Source organism: Eumetopias jubatus, unplaced genomic scaffold, assembly GCF_037043125.1.
Source record: "Eumetopias jubatus isolate StellerSeaLion01/CBP00866 unplaced genomic scaffold, mEumJub1_p1.0 scaffold_3, whole genome shotgun sequence".
In the NCBI taxonomy this organism is placed as follows: Eukaryota; Metazoa; Chordata; class Mammalia; order Carnivora; family Otariidae; genus Eumetopias; species Eumetopias jubatus.
The window spans coordinates 20290579-20304126 of NW_028274809.1; the positions used below are offsets into that span (position 1 = coordinate 20290579).

The following is a 13548-nucleotide window of genomic DNA, read 5'->3' on the forward strand; positions in this document are numbered from 1 at the left end:
CCGTGGCTTGCTGGAGAGAGCCTAAGGAGTAGGTCCATGTCCAAGTCAGCTGGGGATTTTCCTCAGAGCTTTCCAAAAGCATTACTCGCACATCTGGATTACGGCCGCCTTGGAAGAAGGGCCTCTTGGTGCAGTCAGGCTCAGTGTTGAGGGTGGAGCTGGGGGTTGCGGCAGCTGCTGGGGGAGCCAGGAGACATACTCAGACAAAGCAAGTGGGGCCTTGAAGGGACTGTGGGCTTCTCGGCTTCCCTAGAGAAACAGCCAGGGAGACGACCCACGAGACAGGACGTTGTGGCGAGCTCCCCACTCTGGGCTGCCTGCAACCGGTGTTGCCCTTACCGTCTGTCCTTCTGCTCCATTGTCACCCGTGCCGGTACCCACGGCCCCAGTCGGGCAGGTTCCTCCTCTGTCCCCTGCTCCCTGCCACACTGGGCGTCCAATGCGCTCTCACCCGGGAGGATTTGGCTGAGTTGGCCGTGCCCCTGGAGGCTGCTGGGACTGAGTTGGATCTCATGGCCCCTCGGCTTGAGAGCCTTGAAACCGTCTCCCCCCACCCTCTCCTCTGGCTCTGTTTCCCTCCTCCTCCTTGCTCTGCCCGCCTCTCTCTTTTGCCCTTCCTGCCTTAATAGATTGAAACTGACGTTGTGTTCCGGCTTCTTGTGGTCCTGCTAAGTAGCACTTAATGTGGCCGCAGTGGCCCGGCAGAAAGGAAGGACGAGCATGTGTTCACCGGTGTGTGTGGGGGTGCGCTTCATCTCCAACGGGAGGAGCAGGGGTACCTGCCACGCTGGGGTCACGCCAACGCACTGGGCTCTCCGATGAGCCCTCCCGGGGGCTAGACAGACCCGGGATGGGCCTGGGTGTCCTCACGGTCCCCCCTTGATGGGAAAAGGAAGGCCAGTGAAGGTGCAGGACAGCCCGGAGTGTGGGGCCAGCCCTCGGAGTCAGGAGCAGCGGGCTCCTCCTTGGAGGACAGCAGTAGACATTTCCATTTGTATTGGGTGAAAAAGATTTAGTTAAACAATCTACACTTCTTCGATTTTCTTGCTCAGCCTCGGCGGCCTGGCAGTTACTGTTCTTGATGTTGCTGCAAACAGTGGTCCGTGCGGGGGTAAATTACATGGCAGAATAGGTTTAATATCGATGTTGTCAGAATCAGTGAGGGGGCCAAAAGGGGCAAGATGTCAGGTGCTGGTAATCAGTGTGAATTCTTCCCCCCTGCCTCCCTCGGGGGATATGCTTTTGTAGCTCTCTTGCTAAAAGCTCTTCTTTTATGAGCCCAAGTGAGATGCAGGGGTGGGTCTATTTTCTTCTCCCTGAAGGAGAGAATACTTTTCGGTTTACGCTGGTTTGTACCCAGAGGTTCTCATTGCCCCTAGGTGTAAATGGGGAGCCTGTTGGACACTCCACCCTTTGCTTTGCTGTTCCCCCCACTTCCCAGACCACACGAGCATGAACTTGGGAGGTTAGAGGGTGCGGGGGATGGAGAAGCTCCCTGGCTTCACAGCATGAGCTTCGGAGTGGGGCCAGGGCCCAGGAGTGCGCCTGCCTTCTCTGGGGCCAGCAGCTTTCCAGGCACAGGTGGGAAGGAAGGACAGCCCTTCAGCCTCCCACTGACTGGTCTAAGGGGCCCCCCTCACGGGAACCACCCCCAGAAATCTGAGTGGAGGAGAGCTCTTGTCTTCAACGCTTTCCCCCTATGGGAGCGGCCAGCTGGGGTCTCTTTTTTTTTGTGTAGCAAGGAGCCCAGTTCTCTGGAAGGACACGGCATGAGGGGCAGCCTCTCTCCTTCAGTAGCTTCGACACCTTTAGAGGCAACGACAGGCCATTTGGAAGAGGCAGGCATGCCTGTGACTGCGTCTCAGCAGCCATCGGGGGCCCAGCACAAGGAACAGATTGCTGGAGATTCAGACCTATCTCCGATTCAGACCAGCCCCATCCCTGGGAGCCCGTGGCTGCGGCCACACTGGCCCAGTATCACTTGGGACCTGCTGCTGGCCAAGGTCCCAAAGCCCCAGGGAAAACTAGGGACAGAGAGACGGTTCTGGCGAGTTAAGTGAATGGGCAGAGCATCCAGCCCCCGGGGGGTGTGTATGGACGATGTGCCTCGTTGGGCCTCGCTGTGCTCGCTCCCCGTGACGTCATTTGGTCGGGCTGTGGTTTGTGTGTGTGTATGTTGATCAGGATGTTCCTGTTTTGTGGTTGTCTGATCACTTGTTTTTGGCTGTGGGCTTCTGTATGAGTGTTTATTTTTAGAGGCTGCCACTTCTGGCCTGAGGGCTGATCCTTGGACATGGTAGGAGCTTGTATTTTCTGAAATGATTGTGGCTTTAGATTTAAGTCTTTATTTTGGGGTATTGTTGCCTTTTATGTGTTTCATTTATTCTCTGTGTGGGTGTGTGATATGAGAGACAGTGTGAAATAATAAAAATTGAATGGTTTTTGAAGTTCTGATTTTAAATTAGTTTTGCTTTTAATTTAGTTTTATTTTAATTAAATCTTAAATTAGTTCTGATTTTAAATCTAGCTTTACCAGATACTGTGTATCTGCAGATAAATGGTTTCACTTCTGTGAACCTCACTTTCTCCCATCCTTAAAGTATAATACTCCCTGACTCACGGGATTAGAAATAATGTATATGTAAATTGCCTTGCAAGGTGTTTGGTGCCTCGGGGGCCCCTATCTAGTGCACCCCGAGAGTGCACCAGGGTGTTTGATTTGGGTGAATTCTGGGTGTTTGACTTGGGGGATTATTAGTTGGCGTGTGTGTCTCTGGACGTCTTTGTGTCTGGTTTTCCTGTGTGTGAATGGTGGGTGTGTGTGACTCTTGGTGTCTGGTTTTCCTGTGTGTGAATATGGTGGGTGTGTGTGACTCTTGGTGTCTGGCTGGAGTCTGTGCAGTATTTGGGAGGGGGCTTTCTTTTCTTGCCAACTGGGGGCCTGCCTTGGAGTGAAGGGAGGGGAGGGGCTTGTGTGTGTGTGTGTGTGTGTGTGTGTGTGTGTGTGTGTGTGTATGTGTGTGTCAGGGCTCGAAGCTGGGCTGCTGACTGCCTGTACAGGGTGTGAAATCACTGAGTCCCTCTGGGTGGGGAAGTTCTTCATTCCTGAGTCAGCCCTCTGGCCCTGAGCCATCCAGTGCTCACTCTTTCCTTTCAGAGAAAGTATTGCTCATGGGGTCCCCAGACAAAATGACACAGGGGACACCCCTCCCTGATGAGAGCATCTCCTTTTGTGTTCTGGATCCCTAAGATGCTTCCCCTGCCCCCCTGGTCTCTGGATCCTCTTTCCAGAATCCCACGAGCCCAGCGTTCCAGGGGAAAGCATGTCCCCTCTGACACGGGGACTGCTGGCTTTGCTGAACCCCATCTTGACCCAGTACTTTCAGGTCCTTGGGAAGCTGGTGAAACGCCAGGGCCAGGCTTTGGACTGGGACAGCTTGCTCCCAGACCGCCCTCCCCGCCCGCTTAGGCTGCACTGCCTGGCCCTGAGAGCTGGGTACTGGGGCCCAAAGCCTGGGCTAGGGGTCCTCCTGTCCTCCTCCCCCACACCCACGGACCTTAGCTCTGTCTTGAGTGGTGCGTGGAGATTTTGGGATCCAGGGAATGGAAGCTCTTCACTCCCTTCCTCTGGGAGAAGTGAGGGTGTCCTTGCCTCCCACTGACATCTGCTGTCTGTTGTTTGCCCTCCGGCTCTCTTGCAGAGGTGGTTGGACACACTCAGGGACCTCTGGACGGGAGCCTGTATGCCAAGGTGAAGAAGAAGGACTCCCTGCACGGCAGCACCGGGGCTGTCAACACCGTGCGCCCTGCCCTGTCGGCCACCCCCAACCACGTGGAGCACACCCTCTCTGTGAGCAGCGACTCAGGCAACTCCACAGCCTCCACCAAGACAGACAAGACCGATGAGCCTGCCCCTGGCCCCTCCAGTGCCCCTGCTGCTCTGAGTCCCGAGGAGAAGCGCGAGCTGGACCGCCTGCTCAGTGGCTTCGGTGTCGAGAGAGAGAAGCCAGGGCCCATGTACCGCACCCAGCATCTCCGGTCCCGCCCCGTGGGGGGCCCGGCCGTGCCCTCCTCCGGCCGCCACGTCGTCCCAGCCCAGGTTCACATCAACGGCGGGGCCTTGGCATCGGAGCGGGAGACGGACATCCTGGATGATGAGTTGCCCAACCAGGACGGGCACAGTGTGGGCAGCATGGGCACACTGTCCTCCCTGGACGGGGTCACCAACACCAGCGAGGGAGGCTACCCGGAGGCCCTGTCCTCGCTGACCAATGGGCTGGACAAGCCCTACCCCGTGGAACCGATGGTCAATGGCGGGGGCTACCCCTATGAGTCCGCCGGCCGGGCGGTGCCTGCCCATGCTGGCCACACGGCCCCCATGCGGCCCTCCTACTCTGCACAGGAGGGTTTAGCCGGCTACCAGCGGGAGGGGCCCCACCCAGCCTGGCCGCAGCCAATGACCGCCTCTCACTATGGCCTTGACCCCAGCGGGATGTTCCGCTCCCAGTCCTTTCCGGAGAGTGAGCCCCAGCTGCCCCCGGCTCCAGCCCGTGGGGGCAGCAGCCGGGAGGCTGTGCAGAGGGGCCTGAATTCCTGGCAGCAGCAGCAACCTCGTCCGCCCCCTCGCCAGCAGGAGAGAGCCCACCTGGAGAGTCTCGGGCCCAGCAGGCCCAGCCCCCAGCCGCTGGCTGAGACCCCCACCCCCAGCCTCCCTGAGTTCCCAAGTGCAGCCTCCCAGCAGGAGATCGAGCAGTCCATCGAAGCACTCAACATGCTGATGCTGGATCTGGAGCCAGCCGCAGCTGCCGCCCCCCTGCACAAGTCCCAGAGTGTCCCGGGGGCCTGGCCAGGGGCTTCCCCGCTGTCCTCCCAGCCTCTCTCCGGCTCCACCTGCCAGCCCCATCCACTGACCCAGTCCAGGTCTGGCTACATCCCCAGTGGGCATTCCTTGGGAACCCCTGAGCTGGCCCCGAGGGCCTCCCTGGCCCTGGAGTCCTTCTCTTCCGGCAGGCCTTACTCCCCTTACGATTATCAGCCATGTCCTGCTGGGTCCAGCCAGAGTTTCCGTCCAAAGAGCCCAGCCTCGTCCTCCTCGTCTGCCTTCCTTCCAACCACCCATAGCCCTCCAGGGCCTCAGCAGCCCCCAGCCTCTCTCCCTGGCCTCACTGCTCAGCCTCAGCTCCCACCAAAGGAGGCAACTTCAGACCCATCCCGCACTCCAGAGGAGGAGCCACTGAACCTGGAGGGGCTGGTGGCCCACCGCGTAGCAGGTAAGAGCCTCAGGGACCATCAGTCCTGGAAATCCCCTCCTACTCCCTCCATGCCTCCCCTCTTTGGTCTTGGTTGGTCTTGCCGGGGGGAGGGAGGGTGCAGGGGCAGCCATCACCTCTTGGCAGGCGCTGCTTTGACCTGGGGAAGAGGCTGTCAGGAGCCCACACGCTAGCCATCCCTCCCTGCGTTCATTGTCTATTAGGCTCTAAGGCAGGCATTGAGATTCAAAGATCAATGTCTTTCAGTTCCTGCCTTCAAGGAGCTTACAGTATAGTGAAAGGAAAGGTAGACAGGAATGTAAGGTGTGCTCTGACAGGGGTGGGGGCCAAAGCCCCAGAGCTGGAGGGAAAGCAAGGCTTACCACCTAGAGCAATCAGGGAAAGCTTCCTGGAAGTGGTGACTTTGGGGCTGGAGTACAGATTTTCTAGGCAGAGAAAAGATGCTCTCTGCATTTGCCTGCATCCTCAGACTTCAGTTCCTGGGGGAAGGTGTGGGGAAGGCTGGAGGGAGGCTTCTGTAGACCCAGGTTCCCCCTTGGGCCCTCCCAGAGGCATAACAGAGAAGGGAGGTGTCCTTAAGGCCGGGGCTCTACCTGAGTGCTCAACCCTGGTGGGTCCCCTCTGGGTAGGTCTCATTTTGGTGGGGAGGCCAAGGTTCCCCTTCTCTTTCAGCTGTCCTGTTAGTCCTTGCTTTTGGACCCACTGTGGATGAGAAGCAGGCACTGAGAAACAAAGCTCCATTTCCTACCAGAGAATGGGCTTATGTTTCTGGAGGGAGGTGAGGGAATGCGATGACCAGAGAGCTTATTGGGGAGATCAAGGCAAGAAATGGCAGAGTGTGCAGGGCCATGTTGGGAGGGACAGGAAGGGCTCCCTTCCTTCTTACGGGCCTAAGCCCATGACCATTCCATGGGGGCAGCCACACTCGGTGGGAAATCCTGTGGGTTTGTTTAGCTGTGGGGGTGGGGCCAGGCCGGGGTGGACTAGAGACGGGGGCTAGGGGACCTTGTGCCAAGCCCCTCAGTGGACAGGGTGGTGGGAGCTCAGGGAGGAGAAGAGGAGCCTGGGCAGCTGACTCTGCCCTCCACCCCTCTCCCTAAATGTAAGGGAAGCTGAGACACCATAGCAGCTGCAGGGAGAGAGGGAGACCCCCCCCCCTGGGGATGGACAGTGGGTTTGGGGAAGCAGCTGAGGGCAGGCTGGCGGGCTATGAGGCTGAGTCCAGGACCAGGGTGTGGGGGCAGGGATGCCCTGCTGTACTTCAGAGCAGAGCACAGTCCCGAGTTCCACTCTCATTAACTTCAGATTGGCCACGAGGAAAGCATTTATGCCATGGAAATTGACTATCAGGGATTCACCTCGCCTGGAGAGCGGGTCTCGGAGCACATTGTTGCTTTCAGCTGAGAGTCAAAACACAGGATGAGTAGCTCTATAAGTCTAGAGGTGCTCTGAGTAGCTCTATAACACTAGGTGGGGTGGTCCACATGGGGCTGCCATCTTCTTTTTCCCACCTCTGGGCTCCTGAGAGAAGGACCCCTAGCTTCTTTGTCAGAGATTTTGTTAAAGGGAGAGAAATGGGGCCCTCTTAATATTTTACAGAGATGAGGTGGCCTGAGGAATAGTAACACTCTAACCTAATGATGAGCGGATTCTCTGGGGAAGCAGAGTGAATTTCCTCTCCCCTACCAGAAACCCCTCTGTATAGCTCTCCTGGAGCTTGCTCTAAAGGAAGCCATACCTTAATGGCTCCGGAAGGATGCCCATATTGTAGTGCGTCTTCCCTCAGCCTTTTCTCTCCTACCAGCTTCTGAAGTCTTGACTGTCAATATCCATACCCTTAGCTGCCCAGACTTTGGCTGCCAAGGAGTCATAGGGAGGGAGGGATGTTGGTACAATGTCTCTGTCCCCAACCCTGCTATCATCTTCTCCACTAACTGTGAGTGACTCAGTCAGGAGAAGGGATGAGATGTATAGAGGGGACAGATATATTTGGTCCCCAGGGCTATAAAGGGGACTCCTTGGTCCATGCCCTGTCATGAAAATATTTATGGCAGCACAAATTCCTCAGTAGCCCTGCAGAGTGTCTGCAGTGCTTGTGTAAGTAAAGGTGCAAAGGCAGGATCATTGTGTACAACAGTCTGGGAGTCAGGGAATAGGCCAGTACCACGTCTTCCTGCTGCTTCTATGTTCTTCTGCAAGAAGCTGGAACATAAGCTTCAGTATGAGTAACCCAGGAAGCTCAGATCTGAGGGAGAGTCTCTTCATGGCCATGAACTTGATCTGGTTTCTCCTGGCTTTTCTCCTGCAGTTCTGCCTTTTCTTCTTTGGCTCAATACCTCCTCCATACCTCAGTACTATATCCGTGGCTCATTCCATTTTGATCCAATAACTCCTTATGTCTTATTTCAGCTTAGATCTCAGAGAATATAGGGGTAGTTTTCTAACTTGATAAAGGGTAGGTACCAGGAATCTGTAGCATACATAACACTTTCTTGTGAAACATTAGAAGCATTCCTGGTACACCAGGGACAAAATAAATATGCCTGTTATCGCCACTGTCACTTGTATTAGATATCTTAGCCAGTGCAATAAGACAAGAAAAAGAAATAGGAATCAGAGTTGTTGAGTCCATGTTATCTTATGATCCTGATTCTGTGACTGGACTGATCTCAGATGTCTCTAGAGGTGGAAATTTCAATGCACGTTGGAGATCAGATGTGCATCTTATCTTTAAGGAGTCTAGAGTTTAGTAAGGGAAGAAAGAACTGGAACTTTAAAATGAAGTCATTCCTAATGAGTGAGATATGGAGAAACTTCTGTGGGAGTGAAGAAAAAGGAAAGATCAGTATCAGCTGAAGAGACGGAGGAGTGTGTTGAGTGTGGGTTTTAAATAGAGCCTTGGGAAAGGAATAGGAGTTTGAAAGTGGGTGGGGTCATTGGAGAGACAGGGTTCTTAGTGAAGACAGGAAAGCATTAAGTGTTTGAAGAATAGAGTAGATTGAGAGCATATAGGCAGTGGCCTGGGGCTTTCCTCTGGTTGGTCTTAAAATATCAGAGTAAGGAGCTTGAATCTTATCTAGTGGCAATGTAGGAAGCCATGGCCATGTTTCAGTTGGGAGTATGCCATGATCAGATCTGTAATTTAGGAAAATGTATCTGGTGGATCTGGGCAGGAAGGAGGCAAAACAGGAGAGATTTTGAATCAGGAGATGTGTTGTTCATTAGGTAGACTGGGTTGGGGGGATTGCATTAGGGTGCTGACCACAGAGATGAAAAAGAAGAGATGGGTGCCAAGGATACCATGAGAGTAGAACCAGTGCACTTACAAATAGATTGGATGTAGGGGTGAAGGAGAGGAGGACATCAAAGATGATTCTGAGGCTCCATGAATAGGAACAGAATGCTAGTTCCATTAATAAGCCAGGAGTTAGGAGAAGTGGATTTTGTGGAAGATGAAGACATCAGTGTTCCATATGTTGAGTTTGAGGTGACGGTGGAGCCTGCAGGCAGTAGCGATGTATGGAAAGCAGCTAAACATCTGGAACTGGAGCTTGAAAGAGTGGAAAGAACTGTAGGTTTTGGAGTCCTCCCCACAAAGACATGGGTTAAAGCTTTGGCCATGAACAAGATCTCTATATCAGAGGGCATGGAGAGAACAGAACTTAGGATGAAATGGCCATGGGGTGAACGGAGGGGAAGGGGGCCAAGAAGGAATGTTCAGGACAGTGAGAGAAGACAGGGACAGTGGGTCACCACAGAAGTCAAGACAGAAAAGGGTTTCCAGGAGGAGGGGTGGGGGGGGGTTCACAATGTCACTGGCGAGATCATGAGGAGGAGGACTGGGAAAAATTCACTGGGCTTGCCAATTAGGTGGCCCCCCGGGATTTTCAAAGACATACTTTCCGTAGAGTGGTGGTGACGGAAAGCAGGCTGCAGGATTGAGGAGTGAGTGCAGGGAGGCAGTGCAGACGGGATATCAGCCATTCTTTTGAGTGGTTGTATGATGAAAGGGAATAGGGTGGTAGCTAAAGAGTGTAGCAAGATATGGGGAGCCTTTTCCTTTTTTTTGTAAATGTAGAAGCCATGAGAATGTTTTTAGAGGAGGAGAAGCAGAGGTTGAATATGGAGGGAATAGAAAGAAGAAAAAGATGGGAGAGAAAGAAAGAAGTTGCTAGAATAAGACCAGTAAGGAAGGAAGAGGGGCTCTAGGCCTAGGAGCCCAGGTAGATGATTTAAGCTCCATGAGGAGGTGAGATACCTCCTTGTGAAGTAAGAATGAAGAATGAATACAGATATAGGGAAATACCTGTATCAAGCTTTGGGACCTGAAATTGAGAACCCAACTTTTTACTTTTCATCGTGGAAAGAGGAGATGACATCAAGGCCCGTTCAGTCATCATTCGGCATGAATTTCGAGTCTGTGTTAGTCTGGGCTCTGGAAAAATGGCAGTAAACAAAAGAGGTAAAAACCCTTGCCTTTATGGGGGAGATGGACAATAAACAAATAAGCGAATACGTATATAATATGTCAAATGGGTGATAAGTGCCACAGAGATAAGATAAAGCAGGAAAGTGTCAGTGAGGGGTAGAGGGTAAGTGGGTGGTTGCACTTTATATAGGATCAGGGAAGGCTGCCCTGGGCGGTGAGGGAATGTGCAGATGGAACAGCAAGTGCAAAGGCCCTGAGGTCGGGCTGTGCCTGATGTGAGGCTCGTAGTGGGGCACGAGGTCAAGGAGGTGATGGGCCTGAGGGCCAACTTGCAGGGGGCCTTGTAGGTGCTTCTAAGAACTTTGGCTTTTACTCTGTGTGCTGTGTGCACAACAGTGACATCATCTGACTTGTTCTCAAAGGTTCAGTGTGGCCAGGATGGAAGGGAGAGAGACCAGTGAGGAGACTGCTGCTGTTGATCAGAGTCGGGGCTGTGGAGATGGTGAGAAGTGCCTAGATTGTACAGTTTGGGAGGTGGAGCCATCAAGGCTAGACGTGGGGTATGAACAAGAAAAGTCAAGGACAACTCTAGGGTTCTTGGCCTGAGCAACTAAAGGGTGGAGTCGCTCTTTACTGAGAAGGGTAAGCATGTGGGAAGAGCAGACTTGGAGGGAATGTCCAAAGTGTGATTTTGGCCATGATAGATTTGAGAGGCTCCTGAAACCTCCATGGGGAGAGGTTGGAGCTTAGGAACGTGGGCATTATGATCCCAGTACATGAAGTTGCCCGTGTATGGTGTCATGTGAAGTGTGGCATGCATGATGGGGCACCTGGGAGGGAGCACACATATAAAAGAGGTCCTAGAGCTGAGTCCCAGAGCCTCCCACATTTGGCAGTTGGAGGCATGAGGGGGAAGTGGCCAAGAAGCTGGTGTGGAGTAGCTCGTGAAACAGAGAGTTGGGGAAGGAGCAGGGTTTCCCTGTGCGGCCCTTATGGGGTCAGGGAGTCAGCGAGGGTGGATAAAAGGAGGGCATAGCAAGTCTTTATAGTACATCCAGGTGGGCTCATTTTAAGGGCTTTTCAGTGGTGCCCAGCAGCTTTGGTCCAGAGTAGAAATGGAGGGGACTCCGGGGAAGAGGGTTGCTAAGGTGGGGGTGAGGGAAGGACGAAGGGCAGGGGGGTGCTAGGATGCTAGGGACTGTGGCCCTTGGACTCAGGCTGGGAGGGTCACAGCTGGGTCCAGGAAGAGGCGGGTGACCACAAGAGGAGAGAGGTCCTGGCATGGGGCCATGCTGACTGTGAGGGCAGGTGAGTTGTGGGGCAATAGGACTGCAATCTCCTGGTCCCGGGCCGTCTCCTGCTTGCCCCATGCTCGGGTTAGAAAAGCGAGAGATGTGGCGTCCTGTGGGACAGCAAGAGGTCCACCTGCCCACTGGAGAAGCAAGACCCTGGATGCACCCTCTCTTCTTGTCTGACACCCTCCCACCTCCCTCCAAGCGTGTGGCCCCATCCCAGACTCAGAACACCAACTAATCTTGATTTTCTCTTTGTTTTTGTTTTGTTTCGTCCTGTTTAATGCCTTGCCCCTTGCGTCCTCTGTGTGTCCTGCGTCCATCTGTCCCCTGTGCCGCGGGTGTGGTGCCTTCCTTGCCTGGTGTCACCCCCTCCCCCCCGCCTCCCCTTCCTGCTTGCTCCCCTCCCTGCCGGCTCCCCGGGGTGCGGGTGGCCAGCGTACAATGCCAAGCTGCAGGGCATGGGGCACACAGGCTTTCAGCTGCCTCCTCTCCACCGGCTCCGGTCTTCCTCCCTCTCCGGTTGGTTCCCCTCCCGCCTTCCCCCTTATAAGTCTCTGGCCCTCACTGTGGTGCTCAGCTTTTCTTCCCTCTTTCTCATGGACCACTTCTTCCAACCTTTGCCCGCTCTCGTCCTCGTTCACTTTTTCCATCCCGCTTCACCTTTTCCTCCTCCCCCTTCTCTCCTCTTCTTTCCATCTCCTCCTGTTCTCTTCACCCCCTCCTCCTTTCCTTACCGGCCCTCCCACCCACTTCTCTCTCCTCCTCTCTCTAAACCCTCTTCCCCTCCTTTCTGCATGAGCCAGTGCTCCCACTTCTGCATGGACACAGGCCTGATGCTTTTGGCTTTGGCCTTACTGATAGGAACACGGTCTGGGGTGAATAGATGAACTTTTGGGCTCCCCGTGGACACACAGGCCTTTGCAGTGAGTGTGCTCGGTGAGGGCGGGGACAGCCCGGCTCTCCAGCCACCCTGGCCAGACCACCCAGGCGGCTGGGCCAGGGTCTCAGCAGGAGCCAGGCTGTGCTTTGCATGGGCCACCAGGCTCACGACAAAGAGTGGTGCCCAACACCTGCTGCCCTGTCCACTCTTGAGTGTGGTACTCTCTGGGGACATGGCACCCCCTCTGACCTCATCCCGAATCTCTGATCCTAGGACCCATGGCCAAGAGTCAGGAGCCCTGGGCATGGTCCTGGCTCTGCCTTTGACCCCCTCTGTGACCCTGGGCAAGTCTCTTGATTACTTAGAGCTCAATTTCCTAACGTGGAAAAGGGAGACTTCATAGCCCTGCCACGTGTATTTTGCGTGGTGGCTTGACGTGCCCCAATATGGTGGACACTTCATCAAGGGTCCCCTTGCTCTCTTTGAGGGTGATGCCCACTAACGTCTGCCCATTGGCTGTTAGCTCTGGGGAGGGTGTTGCCTCATAGTGTTCCCTGTGCCTCTGAGCCTGGAGGCCCAGGTGAGGGAGAAGGTTGTGCCCAGGTTTGCCCCACGCCATGGCCCTGAGCAGTTCCGGGAACAGGCGTAGGGGGTAGTGGGGATTGTTGACTCCTCACAGCAGTATCTGGTGTTTGCCCAGACCCTCCTCTTCCCAGTCCATGGGAAATGGGGAGATGGCTCTAGCAGAATGCCCCTGTCCGTCTCCTCTCCCTCCCTTCACCCTTTCTCGGCCCAGTGGTGGGGAGTGCAGTGTTCAGTTGGACCTGGGGGGCTGGGGCCGGTCTGGGGCGGTGGGCCTGTCCCGAGGGGAGCTGGCATGGCTTGCCCTGGGGCTGCTAGTGTGATCGCCGTGTGGCTTTCTGGTGCCCTGGCCCAGCAGGTGGCCTCCCGGAGACCCTGGCTTTCGGAGCCCCAGGCATGCTGTCGGACACCCAGCCCCGTCACCTGGCGCTGAGGAATCCAGGCTTTTGGAAATCAGAAGGCTGGAAAGAAGAGCTGGGTCTGTGGGGGTGGACACGGCCAGTCTGGGGGGTGTAGGGGAGGCGTGTGATGAAGCCTGACACCAGGGCATTTGTCCAGGGCACTCGGGCAGTGGGTGCCTGTGCTCTGCCCAAGTGGGTGCATTGATGTATGCTGGGGCTGCAACCCCCAGAAGTGCTGTGTGTGTGTGTGTGTGTGTGTGTGTGTGTGTGTGGTGAAGGGGATTCGTTGCCTCAGGTCCAGCGCACTTGAGGGGAGCCTTGGAACCAGCTGTTCCCTCAAACACAGCACCACCCTGGGGAATGCAGTGAGGACCCGCAGGAAATGGGGCTGTTTGGCACCCTGCTCTTCAGATTTGGTGGTCTGTGAACAGGCCCTGAGGTGACTGCCATCCTCCAGGCGGTGGGGAAGGCCCAGTGCCTATGTGTGTGAGCAGCCTTCAGAGGACACAAAGCGCTTCTGAATGTTATTATCCGAAAGGCCGCTTCCTTGCTATGAGGGCGTCCCCCTCCTCATGCTCCTGGGGCTAGAAGGAAGACATTCCAGAGGCCCTCAGCCCCACTCTTTCCACCTTTCTTCACAAGCTTCCTCCAGCCCCACGGTCTCCTGCTGGGGTAGAGGTTCTGAGGGCAA

At 55.1% G+C, this 13548-nt stretch overlaps 1 protein-coding gene across 6 annotated transcripts in view; it reads left to right on the top strand.

Annotated features, from left to right (window-relative positions):
• The window catches only part of TNS1 (tensin 1), a 220232-nt gene that overhangs the window by 172662 nt on the left and 34022 nt on the right, over window positions 1-13548 (top strand). For 3 of the 6 annotated variants that reach the window (XM_088022033.1, XM_088022032.1, XM_088022034.1), the window contains exon 19: window positions 3702-5270. In XM_088022033.1, coding sequence (XP_087878159.1) covers window positions 3702-5270 — 1569 coding nt within the window. Of the gene's footprint in view, window positions 1-3701; window positions 5271-11429; window positions 11514-13548 lie in introns of those variants that run through there. The other 3 variants (XM_088022031.1, XM_088022035.1, XM_088022036.1) reach the window with 2 other exon arrangements.